This window comes from Emydura macquarii, unplaced genomic scaffold (assembly GCF_026122565.2).
Source record: "Emydura macquarii macquarii isolate MOO-44397 ecotype Brisbane River unplaced genomic scaffold, CSIRO-AGI_Emac_v2 contig_1146, whole genome shotgun sequence".
NCBI lineage: Eukaryota > Metazoa > Chordata > Testudines > Chelidae > Emydura > Emydura macquarii.
The window spans coordinates 6279893-6299739 of record NW_027131283.1 but is presented as its reverse complement, the minus strand read 5'-3'; the positions used below and the strand labels follow the sequence as shown (position 1 = coordinate 6299739).

Below are 19847 nucleotides of genomic sequence, written 5' to 3'. Positions count from 1 at the left end.
CCTAAGAAAGAAAGGAACAAATTTTGCACCCAAATACATGGGATATATGCTGCATATTTAGGGACACCTTGCCGTTTTAGGCAAGGGATCAATCAAACTGAGGCCTTTCTTGTAATTCCAATCTCAAAAAACTGCCATCAGTTTTTTATGTACATGTGTAGTATTTACCAGGCCTATTCAAGAAAGTGCTTAAGGGTATGAGGACGGGTGGAAGAGTTCAGAAAAACAGGCAGTTGCCAGGAAAAAACTCTTCATACTTCCTATTCCAAATATGCAAACTAAAAGGCCGTGTACTAAAAGGAGGTGTTGGCTATGGACTTTATACCTTTATACTTTGCACATTATCAAAGAAAGACCTTCCGCTCATTCTTTCCTCCCACCAACTGTTTTTTAAAACAAAACCCTCACCACTGAAATTAGAATAATTGTTCCATGTAATGTATTTTTTCAAGGTTATCAGGCTTTGCTGTTTAAAACCCAGGTAAAAAGTTTGGTGTGTGGGATCTGGGAGGGCTGGACTAAGGTAAAAGCCCAGATAACTCTGCAGTAAAGACATACCCTACAGATGAACTAAGTTGGGGCTTTTATGAGAGAAACTTTGCTGACTTCACTGGAGCCTGTGGCACCCATGTATAGTAAGACCACATTTGACCCTATCACTACAAATTGACACAAGTGGCCATTTATGTGGATTTTTTCCTTTCAAAGCCTTGGTACTCTCACTTGTCCTTTTCACTAATTTGATAAAATAGCAAAGACAGCTGCATATAGCCTTGCTAAGGCAAGAGGGTGGCAGATGTGAGTTCTTCTGCAGTCCAGTTTATAACTTCTTGTTTTTAAGTTGGTTTTTACTTGCAGCATTTCTCTTCACTAACAAATGAATCCCAGAATTATGGGGAGGTTGGAGGAAACTATGATTAATCCACTCCCACCTGTCAGAAAGCAGACAAGGAATAGGATTCTAAGACTTGTCTGAATCATTCAATACTTTAACAACTGCTCCTGCAACATCATGGACTGTGACTACTGAAGTACTAATCTACAGGATTTCACTGTTTAGTGAAGGGCCACAGATACATAGAAATGTAAGTTTGCATCTTTTGGGCCTGATCCTGCATCTTTTATAGAAACAAACAATCCTTACTTATCAGGGTGGTTTGATGGAAATCAAAGCAAGGTTTACATCATGATTTAAATCAGCAAGCAGGAAACCTTGATTTAACTAATCCATTTTAATGTTCTTTTGCAACTGTACTTTTTAGTTATTTTCCTAAATAAAAGCTGATTCTCATTAGCTGGTAACCATTAAAACATGTTGATTTGTAATACAAATACAGATTTTACACTAGATTTGGCGCTTCTTTTTGCTAACCAGGAGAATACACTATATGCATACACATTTGTTTCAGCAATAATATAACTTAGATTTATTCAGTTTCTTAATATTGACACTTTTTATTATGTTAGAAAATGGTGAATGATGTATTTCTTATTTACTAAATGATTGATTTTTTTTACTTGTGATTTGTGTCAAGCTCTATTTGGACAGAAATTAAAATTAAATTAAAAAGCACAAAAAATAGATTTTAATTTATTTATTAGTTCAGTAAAACTACCTTTCTGGATACATAAGAAAAAAGTGTATTGAAAAGATTATCAGAACGTATTTTGCATTTAAACTAACTGAATTATTAAACAAAGGAAGAATTATCTGGAATTAGTAAACAGAACTGATTGTTTCTGGTCACCATGCCCTTAAGATTTTATAACTAGTAGATCTCATCCTCTCACACCTGTTTTTTATTCGTATCTAGGAAAAAGAAAACAGGCTTCTCTGCTTTTTCAACTTCACATTGGTTTCCTAACTTGAAGTGAGATGAACTATTTTAATAAACCGAAATAAAAAAATATATTCTCTTTGAGCCTGTAAAAGAGGCTACTGCTGTGAAAATCTGGTTTAGCACTTCAATAAACCCTGGTTCCAGGTGCCTGGCCAGTGACTTCTCCAGTTCAGTGGTCTGAGTTTCTGTAAAAATTTGGCAGCAAACATGTACTGCTTAATATTACTTTTAATTAATTTAAATTATTTGTATAGATTATAGTATATGTAGGCCTTAACATAGGTTGTAAAAATTTCAGATTCAGTTATTAATTGTATTGTTTTAAAAATATAAACCTGTACTTAAACAAAAAAATTAATTTAAATAAAAAAATCCTTTTTTTTTTTTTTTTTTTTTTTTTTTTTTTTTTTTTTTTTTTTTTTTTTTTTTAAAGATAATTGATTTTTATCCACCTTGTTACTTATACAAGTAGTTCCAATTAAATGGATGAGATTACTGAAGCAAGTAAGGATTTTCATAAGTAAAGCAACAGGACTACTCATAAGTAAAATAGTAAATTATAGGTGGCACTGGTAGTACTGCCTATACTTCAGGTTGCCCAATACTTCCCATTATAAAACCCTGATTCCACTTGCTTATAATGATGTCAAACTTTAACAAGCTAAAATTTCCCATGCTGGGCAGCTGCTGAAGGGTGATTTTTTTTTTTAAAGTTTCAGCAAAAATTGTTCAGTTATTTCTGAAAATTACATCAGGGAAAAATACATTGATTTTGCTCATGTTAAAAAAATTTTATTATAATAGTTTTGCAGAGAAGTTCTAGTGCCTCCATGCTTTGGTGGAGCATGGACTTAAAATTTAGTAGGGAGTTGCCTTTGTGACAGGCACATGCTACTGTTTGCATGAAAAAATGGCAAAATTTGGCCATGTTATAAGCCTCATTTTACCCTCTAGGAAACATTTATGTACTTTGGCCTTTACTGTCACAACCAGACAAAAGTGTTGATTTATGCTCTGCCTACCTCTAAATTAGACTCCCTCAGTGCCCTATTTTATACACTTCCTGACAGGTCACTATTTCGTACAAAAAAACCTGTTGTCAGTGTGTTGCACGGCAAGAGGAAAACTTCACAGTTAATACTCTGAGACTAAAATTCTTAGTAAATAAAGGTACTGATTTACATTTTTTTTGATCCCACTGTATCATACAATGCACAAAATAGATTGAAAAAAAATACTCTTGATGAAGCCAAAATAGGTCATTCAATCAGTGTTGTTTCCCCTTCATTTTAAACATAGTACAAACCAGTCAACTAGTTTAGCTTGCAATTAGCATCATCTTCTTCCCTCCAGGATCTAAACTGCAGAAATGGAGTTGTTCTTACCATACAGGGACCCAGCTCTGTTATCTAGAAGTACTGACTTTTTAATTATATACATATGCAGTGAAATCCTGGCTCCACAGACTTCACTGTGACCAGGATTTCTCCCACAGTATTTATCTTCTTGGACTCCTCCTTCCACATTCAGAAACTCCTGACCCTCAGGCAAAATTAGGGGGAAAAATGCACACATTCTCCCACAGATCGTAATGAAGTCTTATGGGTATGCTCAGGAAAAGTTCTCTCTAGCTACCATGTCCAGCTCACCTACCAGGGACAGTTGCTATAGTTGTTGAGTCATAGAGGAAAGGGAAGAAATACCAGGGGCAAAGAACACATCATAAGTTTTAAATACACTTAAATATTTAAAGACACTGGGGGAATTATTTTTTTTTTAGATTAGTTAACAATTTTCTTCTGCCACGAGTTTTAAGCTGCACCTCCAGGTCCAGTATATCTGGTTTACAGACACCTCGTGTCTAATCACTTTTGGCATCAAGTTCATACTTCTCTTCTCACTCCTCCTAAGCCTCCTACAACACCACCTCCTTGTGCCCAAAACAGTTGCCCTTTGCCTGTATTGAAAATGGCCTCCTTTTGCCCCTCAATTACCTCCTTAACACACACTCTGTTCCCTAAAGCCTTTTAACAAACAGTATCCAGTATGGGATTTCTACTCAACCTCAAACATGTGCAATCATCTAGTATATTATTTTAATTTGAACTGCTTTGTCCGTGGTTGAGCTAAATTGTAAAATCAGTAGGTCAGGAAATATAGCATGCTTTACATGCTTACTCACTCATGCCCTCAGCATAACAACGCTAGATTTTGAGATGTTAGCCACTGCACAAACAGAATTTCAAATCTCATGCCCTAGCCATTGAACTCTCTGAGATTATTTTAATTTTACAATCTTGGATAGCGTAAATGCCTGTTTAATTTGATTATGTTTATAGCCCAAACTACTAAAAAGTAGCAGGTGGCTGTGGGAAATTCACATAGTACTTAAGAGTTTTTACAACTTTTCAAGAGGGGCACTGTTTTTCTGTCAATGTTATTCTCCTGGAAAAGCATAGCATGAACAGCATCATAGAATTATAATTCTGATGAATAAAGAACTACCATTAAGTTGGAAATCTGACCTGTCAGACAAATGGTTTTTGAGTTGCAGAATATAGTAAAACTAGAGGTTTAAAACAGATTTTGTTGCATAAAACTGGGATGGTGAGTTTACATGTCTCAGTTTACACATCTTTACACAATGACTTGAAAAAGCACGGTCTCCTCTTCCGAATTCCTGGAAAATTTTCTGAAAGTCAGCTGAAATCTAGAACAGTCTAGCAAAACAAATGGCAGTTGAGAGACTTTCAAGAAACACACCGACTGTGCCCAGAGATGACCAATCTGAGAAAAAGTGATAATTTAGGAGCTCTGTTAAAGACTCACAAATTGTTTGTACTGAAGAAGGCAGCTTTATGCACTGAGCTTATCAAGAACTCAACGAATGCAACAGGTAGATCACCTCCATGAGGTGCCAGCAAACATATATTTATGCTAAAAATGGGTCCATACCAGAACTTCAGGCATAAATTCCCACAAACTTTGGGAAAGTTTTGATCTGAATTATATTCTTGCTAGGTCTATCCTTTAGCAAGAATTTAAAGGACCAGTAAATTCAATTTACTTTCATAAATACTCTAGGTCAAACTGTTAGACCGAGAAGCAAATATTCTGAATATAAACGAGAATCTTGAGCACTTTTCTATTCAAAGGCATGGGCAGAAAAAGAGGTAGCAGTGGGGGTGAGAAAAGAAAACTTGCTTACTCACTTCCAGATGGATTATTTTCATAAATTACCTTCCTGTAGAGATATTTTCAGATGCAACCTGCTAAGTACAAGTTTTTCCAAGAGTCCAAGACCTTGATATTGCCAAATGGCATTGGACAGATGATGTGGCTCCAGAGAGGTGCCAGGGTACGCCTGCATTGTTCTCACTGCACAACCAGGGCCTAAATCATTTGGAGTTTTATTTGGCGACTGTTGGAAACAACTGAGAGAAGCACTGACCAATACAGCACCAAGCAGAAGTTGGAGTAATGGATGTCTACAAGTCCTTGAATTTGTAGACACAAGAAACCAGAGAGAGATTCGCAGAAACAAAGTGGAAGACAAAGAAGAAAAGACAAACATGAAACCTATCCTGCTGTCTGAAAGGATGAACCAACATTTTTTGTAACATCTCTGAAATTGAATGATTTAACTGGAGAGCTCCAGATATAGATGCATTTTGTTCATGATTGTTACAGTTATACCAAAAATACTGATTAGAGGATTAGGATATACTGGGGAAACTATCAATAAAAAGCTGGATTGATGGATTACACTTTGTCTGAAGAATTTTTTAAAGGAAATGTTCATCTCTGAATTAAATGAAAATATTGCTAATACACATGTTAAAAGCCTCAACTTTTTTCAGACCATTGTAAGCTATGCTTTTCTTATTGACAGTAAATCCTTGTTGTGATGCCCACAAGCACCGTGTCAAGGAAAACACAGTCGTCTCCTCTTATCACCACCTAACTGATAGCATTGCCAGAATAATACAGAACAGACAGAACAACCCTTTCAAATTTGCACACAGATGCAGATGCCAGAATAAAAATTATAACTGGATGAGAGAAAGATGCAGAAAAGGGGTCTAGATGAAATGCAGGGGTGCTGCTGAGGATAGATAGTACTAGTGACTGGAAATCAACCATTTTTGTGGTGTTAGCCATGGTGAAGAGTGGACTAATGTATACAACATGATTCACAAAGAACACATAGATATGTCCTTAGACAAAAGTGACCACTGATTTTGGATGTCTATTTTTTCAGTGCCCAACTTGGATTTGATATTGGGCATAGGAAGCTCTTTTTAACTTCAGTTTGAAATTTTCTTTGAAATACTTGCAAATGGTATTTACTAGAGACACCCTGAACCCTATATGTTTATGTTATCGGAAAAAGTGAACCTACTATTTTCAATATTAATATGATTTAGCAAAGCAGATTTATTATGAGACTTCGGAGTCATTAATATGTTTCTAGTTATGAACTTACCATGCAAATTTGTCAGTTTCCATGTCAGGTGTTAACAAGTGACTGAGCAGGTTACAAAGAAGCAACACTAGAATTTGCACTAGAATTGTAGCAGCTCCAGGCAGAGGCTTCTGATCTATGTGGATAAATAGGTGAGGGTGGGAACTGTGTTGTCAGAATGAGGTAATTGAACAGTTTTCAGCCCAGAAAGAATAACAAAGAACCCCTGATATAGCAACATTTACAATCACAGACTGAAATTGTGTCAAAATGATATTCTCAAGTACAGCTATATTAAAGTATAAGTTGGAGAGGACTTACACAGTTTAACTTCCTTCAGAATAAAAAGGAAGTTGTGGCAGATGACTACCTCTTCTAAAACTAAAAACTTTCTATACTTTTATCAATGTGAAAGCTGCTATGCAGTAGAACTGTGCAGGTATCTTGTACAGCAAAATTCTCCATAAAGATAAGGTGAAAAGACAAAACAATTACGCCAAAAAACCTCTCAGACTTTTGGAAGATGACTGAATATCTACCCAAGCTGTAAACTGTAGATCAAGGATGAAATTCACCCCAATCCTGGGAGTCTTCATAAAGTAGGGTCTGCTTAAATCAAGGAGAAATCATATATTTTTCACAGGGCTGGTCATGGCATAAATAGCAAATTTCACAGATGTGGGTTCATGCCTTATATATACACAACAAGAATTGTACTGTACTGTGGTTATCTTTATAAGTTGCCCTGGATAAGGGAGTCTGCTAAATAAACAAAATTAATTAATTAATAATAAGTATAATGCTCAAAGATGTACATAAAGCTTAGAAATGCATATTTATGCTTACCTAAATAAAACAGTCCATTTTATTAAATGTTAAACACCAGCATGCAGCTTCCACCAGCAGCAGCAGTTGACATCTTCTGTTTCTGTGGGATGAATACCTGTCCATATATTGACATCACACGTTTTGCATCCATGGAATTGGTAGGAATTGTAAGGCAGCTTTTTGCCAACTTGTAGAGATTTGGAAACCAATCAGAAACAGAATCCCAAAACTCAGTTGCTTTTACTGGCATGTGGCATTCTTTGACAAAGGTCAGGTAAGCAGCACATTCATTGTCATGATCTTGCTCACATCCAGAAATTGCTTGAATTAGCTCAGGGTCAAAACACAGAAAAGGCACCTGATTTGGGTCGAAAATGCAAACAGCACTAAAAGTAGTCAGCTGGTTGTTTAAACAGGAGGTGTAGTGACTGATTGTACCTGTAGTACTGGTTTAACTTCTCTGCTATTGACTGGAACACTTCTTGTCTGAGGCTATTTCCAATTTGGCAGTCTAAAAGTTGTTGCAATGCCATATCTTCACTTCAACTGATCAGATCTATCAGTTTGTCGTATGCTTTGTGAATCAAAACCTGCTGACTTTCAAACCATGTTAAAAGCTGCATGAACTAGATTGCATTCTCAGCCACAAACTTCACCTGGTCTTCAATATTGTTCTGTTTTAACAGATCAGAGACTTTAAGCAAAGACTGTGTGCCTGGTGTGATTTCAAGCTTCTCACACACAAATTGCTAGTAGTATTTAATATTCTTTGCATGATAAGCAACTGCATTAAACCATGAATTCCACCTTGTATTCACTGGTTCAGGTGGAAGCGACACTGCTTGGCTACCACTTTGATTGGCCTTGGAGTCCTTGAATCATAGTTTACAGACTGGACAATGCTTGAATATTTTTTTAAAAAGAAGAAACCAGCATATCCGCAACAAGGAAACGTGTGCACCAGGTATCACTGGCCATTGAAAAAATGCATGCATTACAGGTCACGTGAACTGCACTGGGCATCGCTCCTTGTAGTACATCAGAGAAAGCTTTGCACATATACATCACATTGTCAGAAAGAAATGCTGAGACCTTTTTGAAATCTAGGCCATAGTTTACAGACTTTACTACAGCTTGCAATATAGTTGAAAAATTTACCGACACAAGCTGAACAGTCTCTGTAAGGAAAATGGGCATGCTGTTGTCTTTCCAGCTGCCAGGTATGAATAAAATGTGACGCATGTACTTATCCAGTACTTATATTGCTTCATCAACTACAGTTGAAATGAAATCGTATTCCGCCAGCACAGATTTTGTAGACTGAACATGCTTCACAATTACTTCCATTAGATAATGGAAGTTGCGAAGTTTATTTGCTCACCGGAAACTGCCAGCATTTGGTATGTACTTTCTAAAGTACTCAGTTTCAGATTATCCATTTTTTTCTAAAGGCATGTTGGCAACATTGAAGGCTTCCACTCACTCCATATTAACTTCTCTTTTTGCTGAACTATTTTCATTTGTTCTTTTAAACACTTTGGACATTGTCACTTGTTTTGTGCTCTGACCTGTAGCCTCGGCACATGCTTTCCATTTAAAATGTGATTCGGACTCAAAATGGTGATCGACTGTGTTTTTTCTGAACAAATCCAGAGTCACATTGCAAAATGAATAAAACAATTTACCACCATCGGCATGTAAGGGTCTTACAGAGTACTGCTTCATACGATCCAAAGTTGAAATGTTTTTTGCTTTTTTTGATTTATTGTCTGCTATCTTCATATGCAACAATGATCCTTTCACTCAACCTGACGACTGTCATGCTCGCTTACTGTCATAAATATTGACACACTCTCAATCAATGATACTGTAATGAATGCTGTGCTCACTTTTGTTGACATCATGCAACTTAACAGACATGCTGAATCAACTATCCACGATGATGACTGGAGTGACACCCATGGTATAGAGTCAACTGTTTTTGCTTTGTGGTAATCACAGAAGTTTTGCAGCATATTTTATGAATAATACATATTTTTGTATTTTGAAGGTTAATTTTGCGAACAATCCCATATTTCCACTAAATTGTGAATTAAGTAGGCCCCTAATCATAAGGCTCTGTACATCACTTACATTGTACGTTAAGGGCTTACATGTGGCTTAGGTAGTGTGTAGAGCCTTGTGCTGAACCTCAGCACTGGGGCAAATTTCACTGTGAGAGAAGAGGAGCTTGCAAATAATTGGTAAATTCTACATTTACAAACTTTTAGCTTTGAAACTAAATCTCAGGCTAGGCCTACACCACATAGTTAACCTAGGTGATTGGCACTGAGGTCTGAGCACCTAAGTTTGCTATGGAAATGCCTATACCTGTTAAGCTAAGTCCTACCTGGGTTACTCTGTCCTCGCTGTTTCTGCACTCATTCATGTGTGTCTTGGGGATATACCCATGGATATTTGGGCTGAGATGCTCTAGGATTCTTTCCCAATCAACTGTGTCAATTGCAAGAGAATTCATCTGTCCTTTGGGGTGAGATAGTGGGAGGGGAATTGCAGGACTATCAGTATTTGAATTATTTTACTTGCATCCTCACTGAAAAGTGGATAGATTCCAGACTGAGATAAAGTAAAGCCCAGGCTTTAACCTGCACCCCCAGTAGGATATGCTAGCCCAGGCTTAAAGCATTCCAAACACGGGTCAGAGGCTTTTGTGTGTGGTTAGCAGGGGAGATTAAGGTTACAATCAGGATAAGAGCATGGGTTATGTAGTATAGACATACCATCAAAATCTGCACTAGCATGGCTTTCCATCTCACACAGTTAGACAAAATTACACACAGATGCTTTTCTTGATTGTTTTCTCTAGTTCTTCATTAAACAATATTTTAAGATTGAATGTGACTGTTGATATTGGAGTACAGGTGCTGACTGAGCATCCAGAAAGAAGAAAATCTACTTTCAGGTGATGAAGCGGGCTAACTGGTCCGGAAGTACCCTTGCTCAAAAAATTGGCTTTAGCGGATCTGAAATCTCTGTCTAGAGCAACCACAAAGAGCTAGAGTCCCATGCTGACATACAGAGAGTGCACACTCTCAGACTATAAGGATGCTGGTGCATGGTTAGAGAAATATAGATCAAACTAATTCAGAGGGCCTTCTAGTTAAAATAAACAAATGCCTTTAGATCATGAAAGCTATGTTCCAAAATTATTCAATTTAAATAATTTATTCTTAATCATTTATCCCATATGGTAAAAAAACAGAAGCCAACTTGCCAAAGCATGAGAACACAGTAAATCACAATGATCAATATACTACAATACAGAGGTCTAGTCTGAACAAGGAAAATAAGTTATGTTTGAAAACATGTTAGGTAACACATGTTCACTAGAAAGGAATCTAGGGTTGACCAAAACCAGTTAGCACATTTTTAAACACCACCGAGCCTGATTCTTGTTTATACAAAGGCCAGTTTACATCACTATAGCAGTGTAAAGGGCTTTAATCTCATTTTAAGGCTCCCTTACATTGCTCCAACTGGTGCCTTAGTGTAAATGAAAATCAGGCCTCACTGTCTTTGTTTGCCGTAGGTGGTAAGAAGCATTTAAAAACATGTTAATTAACACATGTTAGCAAACATATTTGCTAAACACATCACATTTTCCTAATCTAGAAAGGACTGAGAAGTGCAGTGTGTATTAATGGTCAGGAAAGTGTACAAAAATAAATAACAAATTTGGAAAAAAATACAAAAAGAGGAAATAGGAGATTAAAATAATTTTCATTAAACTGCTGTGGTCCTGAACAAGCATTATTGATTTGAATGATTTTGCATATAACTTGACAAGTGGCTACTAACCACCACAATATGTATCATCAGCCATAATGAAACCCACACCAAAAGCAACCTAAACTCCAGAGTGTTCTGTTCTCAGGTAGGCCCATTCTGCATACTTATCAAGAGCTCTGAACATGCTTTCTGCCATGGGATATGCAGAGGCTGTTGCCTATCTTTACTGTGAACCAGACTTGCTATCTGGGCCTCACGTAACATTTTCAGAATCTGTGATTATTTGGGCATAGCGACACTAGCTGAGGTGGCAGACTCACATCTGTATTAGAAGGGCCTTTCGGTAAAGGCATTCCTTACTAGAACATCATGGGAGAAACATTGTCAAATAACTCTGAAGGAGCTACTCAACATCCAACTCACCTACAGTAGCTGCTACTTGGATGCATGCTTTGGAGAAAGTGAGACATTTTAACATAGCTGAATAAAAACCTATCTAAAGCCTAGGTGGGTGAGAACAGATAAAGATGAAATAATGGATGTCAGACGGTCATGACCATCAGTTTATGTGCCTTCATGCCTACATCTGACTTCTACTGGAAGGTTAAAAAGAAAGTGAAAAAGATTTATCATTTTAATAGTGGATCATTTCAGCCATCTGATGTGAGAACTGTACAGTCTGCCAATTTAGGAATCTGGGCAGAAACTGTGTCATCTCTTTATTTTGTTTAGGTCTGAGCGCGCTGACAGAACTCACTAAATAGTTCACCAAAGCACAACACACTAAGGTCTTGATCTAACAAAGCTCTTCAGCATGTGCTTAACTTTAAGCATGTGCTTAAAGTTAAACAGATGTTTAAGGGCTTTGTTAAATGGCTATCTAAATAGTCATACTACAGTTCCTTGTCCAAACAGTTATGTATGAATCATTAAATTACTTTAGATTTCACATAAAAATTAAGAATACAGTACAAAACTGGAAAACAATTACTCTGGCGAATGGGGCCCCTGAAAAGAGAAGCAATGCAATCCTGGTAAATTTAATTCTGCTGCTCCTGTTAGAGAACCTAAGTGAAGTTCCTACTGGAAGAGAAATGAGAAGGGGAGGGAGCAGCAACAACCTCTTCCCATAGTCTTTCAAAAATGGTGTTGACCTGGTATATCACTGAGAGCTTGTCTATGTGGGGAGTTATTCCAGAAAAGCTATTCCTGGCACATTTACCAGATACCTACATGGATGACTAAATCTCATAGACAGAGGTTCATATGAAAGATGTGTGGGACTCTCAGGACTTGCCTACACATAAAATTAATCCAGAATGAGGCAGGATTGAATTTAAAGCTCATTAACTATTCCCAATGAACTATTCCTGATTAACTGCATGAGTGGATGTTCTTATTCTAACAAAAGAATGCCTTATTCTGAATTAGCTTAATCCATTTTGAAGTGAATTAAGCTAATTTGGAATGAAGCATGCTTATTGCAGAATAAGAGTGTCCACATGTGGAATTAAATCAGGAATAGCTATTATGGAGTAACTCCATGTGTAGACAAGCCCTCAGTTACACTAATGAGCGACATTCAACAACGACAACATCTAAGTAGGTATTATAGTCATTAAAAACAAAGTTGAATTGCAGCACATTCATGTTCGGTGTCACTTTCTTAAAAAAGTTTCCAAAAACAATTAAATATACTAATAACTGGTCTTTATCTTTAATAAGGAATATGTGGAAAACAATTAGTCTCCTGACACAAAAATAAAACAAAGCAAATTATCTGCATTTAAACTCAGGAATTACTGGTAGCTGTTTATAAAGGACCAATTTTACAGTCTTGGTATACTGCTCAATAAAGAGGAAAATAGTCCCTCTAGTGTACTCTTTATGTAGAGAAAGGATTGAGTTTCACAGAGTATTGCCATAAGAAGTTACAAAATAATATTATAACAAGAGATACCAAAGTACTTTCAGAAGTTACAGTGAAACTGGGCACTTCTCCAACCTTAATACAAAGTTGCTTGAAGTTTCCATTTCAGAGCATATGAAAAATATTGAGCAAAGAAAGTAAGTTAATAAAAATCAGTTCTGACACACTGATTTTATGAATGCATATTTTTAATGCAGCGTTATAATATGATATTAGATACTTTCATTTAGAAAACTGCAACACAAGCAAGTCTGGTGAACAGGAACCTCCGTGGAAATAACTACAAGATTCACCTTAAATATTGTGCACCGACAAGACACTATCATAACATGTGCTTCTGTACAATAGAGCATGCACAGTCTCTTTCAAAGCCATTTTTTTCGTAAACATCAAAAACTGAAACATTCACTTTTGTCACTATTAAAAGCAGTGGGCAGATATTGAATCATATATCATATAATTGTGGGGTGATTTGGAAACATATAGGTTAGCGGTGAAATGAACTGCATGTGGGTATACTAGAGTGTATGCAGCATGCTGCATCTAGGGAGATTTATTACATATTACTGTTCTATTTAGCTGTCAACCAATATTAGGTAAGCTAACATTCCAGTGGGCTGTGGGGGAAGGGAAACAAATCAGCCAGTAGGTGTGTGAATTGGGCAAACCTCCTCTGAATTAGAGGAAACATAATGTTTATCTTCTTAACCACATATGAATATTCATTTCTGCTTTCATGCCCTAAGCAAAAAATGCAGTTGAGTGATAGTTGTAATTTTAATTTATAGCTTTTAAAATCATTGTTTTGGGAAGAATAATCTAAACTATTTTTATGGAATATGTTCTGCTGATTACACTGGAAACTATTAATATTTCATATATAACACATATGATAATAAAACTAAGATATCTTTTCCCCTTTTATTTAAAATGACAATTTTCCCTTTTGATGCCAAAGGGGACTAACACTGTTAAATGTGCTCCTTTGTCTATAAAGCTGAAATTATCTGTATAATAATAATTGTAGACTAAATTAAAAGGCATTTTCATACTCAAATTTCTATCATTTTTGAAATCTCAGTTTCCCTGTGACTTTTCTCAAAGTCTACAGTGTCATATCTATTAGTCATATATCCTTTAAACAGTTATATCCCATATTCATGAGGGAAACAAAAATGATAAAACAGGGTATGTTCATTTACTGTGTTTTAGGTACCAAGGGTATGTCTACAAAGCAGTTGGGAGGTGTAATTCCCAACACGAGTAGATAAATGTACGCTCCTTAGCTCTGCTTGTGCTAGCACCTAAAAAGAGCAGTGTGTCCGAACAGCACACACAGGCAGCAGCTCAATGTAGCCACCTGAATACCTACCCAAGGGACTGGGCAGGACTGGATATGGGCAGCTAGCATAAGACAACATACCCTTTGAGATGTAGATGGAGTCTCTCTTTAACTGGATTTTTTCCATACAAAGTAACTGATGTCCCAGTGAAGAAACAGAAAGATCCCTGTTTTAAATGCATATGCACACCTTAAAAAGAACACTAATCCTGCTAGAAATTAAAATCTCCGCTCTAGGATGCCTGGCAGATTATTAGCTCCTGACCTCTCCTTCCCCTACTTGATCATGTTCCTATCAGCCACACACAAACATATAGACAGATTGTTAACACAATCCAACATGTTGCTATCAGTTTCAAAGACAACTTGCACTCAACCATAAACAAGATTTTGATCTTCTAATGTGCCCTCATCTTCTGATAAAGGTCATTTTAGAGATCAGTGAGAAACTTCTGAACTAAAGTATATCAGTGAAGTCTCAAAGAATCCAAGTTTTTAACATTTTAATTAGCTCCAAGTACCAGTTAATGCTGCACAGAAATGGAATCAATACCAAATTAAAAGTATAAATTGTCAGAAAAACTGCAAGTGTATTAAGCATACTAATCAATGTAAGCACTTTGCATTGTGGCCTAGATCCTACTTACATTGAAGCCATTGAGAGTTCTGCCACCAAGTTCAATTGAAGTAGTATCAGACTCTGTACATTATATATTGCTTTATAACTTTTCTTCCATTTGATTTCAGATAATCTACTGAAAACTCTAAGTACTGGATAAAAGACTGGATTTGTCATAGCAGATAAGATATTAGAACAGCTGAGGTCTGAAACCAAAGCTTCTGCAAATGACATCAAGATATATATTTGAAAGCAAGGACTGTCATATTAGATTTAACCCTTATCACACTCTCTATCATGCTTGTGGAAACTCATTAAGTTCAATATATAAAATAGGCATCCAATTTGAAAATGCATCTGTTTTTTAAGATATTAGTCTTGAATTAAAAAACTGGCCTTTTTTCTTAAAATATTATCCTAATACCCTAGCCTAAGTCAAATGCAGTGCAAACATTTTTCCTGTAACACTGCATTTGGGAGGGTGAAAATCCTGCATCTGATTCAAATTAATTTCAGAGTAGTCTCAGAATTCACAACATAAGAGTGGGTTAACTAGCATAAGAATACACGAGAATCTTCCAGTTTATACAACATTTCCAACTCATTTATTTTCTATCATGTAAGCTCTCCATTATTCCATCAAATACGAAGATTAAATGGTAGAGTTAACATCTATAAAATATGCTAAAACTTCCCCAAGAATCCTCCTACTATTATCCATTAAGAAGCTCAATCATAAATGGCACATACTGGCACTATGATGAAATTTAATTAAACCGGTCTTCCCTCCTTCGTATATAGTATCTACATCATGCAAGTGCCATTTCTTACTGTGCAGTTGCAACATTTACATAAATGCCATATTAGGAATGGCATACTAATAGATGAGCATGCAATACCGAAGCAAACACTTCTTGTAACGCACTTCTAAAATGTTGTCTACCCAACATTTAGAGCTACTAGTTAGACTTTTAAAAAATGATCTTCAAAAACAAAAGCCTGACTATACACAAAGTTTTCACCTGCACAAAGTACACAATCTGGAAAAAGATTTTTTTTCTCTAATGTATTACATTACAGTAATCACAGGTGTCATTTGTAAAAACAGTACATAGACATTTTTCAGATATGTGTGATTTTTCAATTGACAGTATTCCTATATGCAGTAACATACTAGTGCGAAAAAATGCCAAACATTCAGAGAAGTATTCTAACATTAATTTAACTTTATAAGGAAAAGTATACACCTTTCTTGACTTTTTTTTTTTTTTTTTTTTTTTGGTAGAGGGAGGAATCTGAATTTTTCTTGAACTCTGAGATTTGCATCTGTATATTTTTGGCCTATCACTCTTAGAAGCAACAACTAAAATTCCTACAACTGAAAAAAAATTAAAGAAAACATATTTTTCTATTTTTTCAGTTTGTTGTTTTATGCATTTGACAGCATTCTGTGTATAGGTTTTTCACTGTTTCCTCTATATCAACTATGATTTAGTTAATTTCCACCATTTGTATGAGAGACAAGGTGGGTGAGGTCATATCTTTTATTGGACCAACTTCTGTTGGTGAAAGAGAGAAGTTTGGAGATTGCACACAGCTCTTTTTCAGGTCTGGGTGAGTCTTCCACAGAGCAAGGGCAGGGGAGGGAAAAAAAATTTTCTCCGAATTCAGAAAATGTTGTTGTAAAATCACAAAAATTGACAGGGGGATTCCAACACAAGTGTGGTCACTGCAATTACTTTTAACTGACTAGATTTCAGGTTGAAGTCTATTAAGCACATCAGGCTAAGCACATAGAGACAATTCTTTCAACAGCTAATGCAGCAATCGTGAACTCAGAGGCCCCTCTACACTTCCCTTTAAACCACGTGCCTCGAGTATTAAGAAACTGACGTGGGACAGCAGAGAGGAGTCATTCAGAGTCACAAACAGAGAATGCCTCTCCCAACCGAGAAGCCTCCTGCTCTGCTCGTACACAGAGGAGGCAGCCTGGGTCACTCTCAAATTAGCAAACATCAGCTGCCGGTTCAGCCAGCAGCAGGTGCTGGGGCCCGGCCAGCCAAGCAATGAGAAGAGGAGTCTCACCACCAGAGCTTTTCAGGAAGCTCATTGGACTCCGATGCCTGCCACGTTTAATATTTAACTGGAGAAACGTGCCAAGGCTGAGTTTGCCTGGCAGATGTCACTCCAGGGAAGAGGAAGGAGCAACGCGAGAAGCTGCAAACGGGAGAGGGCCAGAAGTCCAAGGTCTCTGCCGAGTATCTGCTTCTTGCACTTCAAAGGCAAAAAAGCGCCGCTCCTTCCTCCTAGCCGGCTAGCACACGGAAGATCCCGCCGCCTCGGAGGTGAGGGGCGGGCAGCGCGGCTGCTTACTCTGCTCCACGGCCAGGGCACTCAAAAAACGCTGCTCCCTCCGTGCTAGGCTACATAAAGCAGTTAACTACTTTATTTCCGGGCCAGCGCGCCTCGGTCACACACACACACACACACACACACACCACCCCTCCGACACGGCGGCCGGCCAGGGCCCCGTCCCACGCCGGCTCCTCCACGCCGAGCGGCAGGCAGCCCCGCGCGGCAGCAGCGCATGGAGGGGGCGAGCGCGGACGTGGGTTTCTCTGGCTGAGTGCGGTCCAGCAACCCGCCTACCCCCCAGCAGCCTCCCGGGATCTCTGCCCCGCTGCCTCCCTCGCCCCGCTGCTCAGCGCCGCCCCCGGGGCACATCCCGGCCCTCTCCCGCGGGGGCAACCCCGCGACACCCCGCTCCCGCTCACTTCCCAGCCCGGCCCCCTTCGCCTTCCGCTCCCGGGACCCCCCGGCCCGGCCCGGCCCCGCTCACCTTCCAGCCGGCCGAGCTGTTGCTGTCGCCCTTATCCTTGAAGTAGGGCACGCAGCGCACCATCCAGTCGTAGATCTGGGAGAGGGTGAGCCGCTTGTCCGGGGCGCTCTCGATGGCGCGGGTGATCAGGTCGGCGTAGGACAGGTTGCCCCAGGCGTTCCGCCGGGACGAGCATTTCCGCGGCGCCGCCGCCGCCCCTGCCTGCCCCCCGCTCAGCCCGCTGCCCCCCGCCGCCCCTGCCCCGGCGGCCTGGCCCGAGCCCTCCGTCCCGAGCCGGGACAGCGGGGCCAACAGCCGGGCCGCCTCTTCCGGGGCCAGCGCTTCCCCGCCGCCAGGGACGGCGCTGCCGATGGCCATGGGCGAGCTGCCCCCGTCCTCCTCGTCGTCCTCTTCCTCGGGGATCATGGAGGCGGCGTCCGCGGCCGCTTCCCCCGAGGGCTTGGCCGGGCTCGCCTGCAGCTCAGGCCTCTGTAGAGGCCAAGTGCAGGAGCGGGGGCGGCTCTGGGGCTCGAACTCGGGGTCCAGCTCCACGTCCAGGGGCGAGAGGGGGGCAGGGGGAGAGGCCTCTGCCATCTTGGCTTCCCCGCCTCCCGCGGCTGCTGCTCCTGGTCCCTCGCGATGGGATAGACAGGTCCGGACCCCAGTCCTCCTCCTGCTGCTGCGGATCAGTGCCTGCCAGGCAGGGGGGAGCGAGAGAACCCGCCACTCTCCATTAAGGTCCTGCAACCTCCTGCCTTCCCCCCGCTCCCTCTTCCAGCAGACAACACACAGAACACTACTACTAATAATAATCACAAGGCGATCAATAAGGGAACAGGCGAGGCCAGAGGCGCCTCTGGATCGGGCTGGGTGAGGGGATAGCACCAGCAGCAGCCCAAACGCAGTGGAGTTGGTGCAGCTCAGTGGTGTGTGTGTGTGTGTGTGTGTGTGTGTTTGTTTATGTTTCACTCCATGCAGCTGCAGAAGTGCTCCACTGGCAATCACGCTGTATCCATCGGAGAGAGACCCCCCCCCAAGACCACCAAACCTGCTCCTTGCTGCTCTGGCAGATGTTTTTCTTTTTTCCCTCTCTCTCTCTCGCTCTCTCTGTCCCGGGAGGGAGAGGGGGGTCCTTCAAATTACATTGATGACTTTTTCCTCCCTCAAAACGCCCCAAAGGGTGCTGAAGTCTTAACGTACATCCAATGGCACACTAGCATTTGCCGTAGTTATGCATTCCACTTTAAAAAAAATACCAAAATAATATCTCACAACCAACCGAACAGGGGAGAAAACGTCACCCTGGATTTGTCACCCTTCTTGCGAAGAAAGCAAAACAAAAATCAAATCACCAGTCTTCCAACAGGTCCAGAAGCTTTAAGCCCTCCCTTAGGGCTGCCAAGAGGATGGGTTTTGGTCCAGCATCAACACCACATTCATAACCTCCTTGCTCCTGCTGCTGCCATCTTGACAGTTTTTCCCCCCTTCGCTCAAGTCATTTAAAAAGCACTGGCAAAAGAGACAGGGAAAGACACATCGGCAGGAGAAGAAGGGCAGGCGAAGGAACCGGCAACAACGTCCACCCCCAAGCAAAAATAAAGATCCAGATTCACAGGAGGAAAAAGCAGCGCTGGTGCATGGTTTCCTGATTCTCCTGCTACTGCGTCTTCAGCTTCTAGTCGCCTTCCCTTTAAAGGCAAAGGAGGAGAAAGCAAAAAACCGCACGATACCTCTGTAAACAGAAGGGAAAACCAAATGATCTACGAGGGAGAAATAATGCTGGTGCTGCAGCTCTCCCGACCAGTCTGTCACCCTGCACTCTACTGACTTCCACATTCCTTCCCCTAACCACCAGCAGCAGCAAGCAGCAACACAAAGTTATAGACGCACGCAGCAAGACTCAACCTAACCACATAGCCGCCTGGTCCCCGCCCACGGGGAGGGCTCATGAGCTAAGCAGCAAGGAAGGGGGCAAGTTTCCAAGCTTTTACAGAAACCGGTGTTATCTAATAGATCTGTCTCTGTCAACAGCTTTGTTAATAGTCTGTCTTTAACTCCTCGAAAGTCAGGACATTCAGAGTGTGTCATGTGGGATCAGGCCATGTATGTTTATATCACATTGCAAATCTATACAATCTTAAAAACACAGTGCCTTATTAATCATGTAATATTTAAAAGCCCATTGCCTGTGCTACAAACATCTTTTTATTGAAAC

General features: G+C 39.8%; 1 protein-coding gene across 1 annotated transcript in view; it reads right to left on the bottom strand.

Moving 5' to 3' along the window:
* The window catches only part of FOXO3 (forkhead box O3), a 136404-nt gene extending 118045 nt beyond the window's left edge, over nucleotides 1-18359 (bottom strand). Inside the window, exon 1 of the mRNA XM_067546565.1 lies at nucleotides 17654-18359. Coding sequence (XP_067402666.1) covers nucleotides 17654-18226 — 573 coding nt within the window. The 5' untranslated portion in view covers nucleotides 18227-18359. The remainder of the gene's footprint in view (nucleotides 1-17653) is intronic.
* Nucleotides 18360-19847: the final 1488 nt, after the last annotated feature.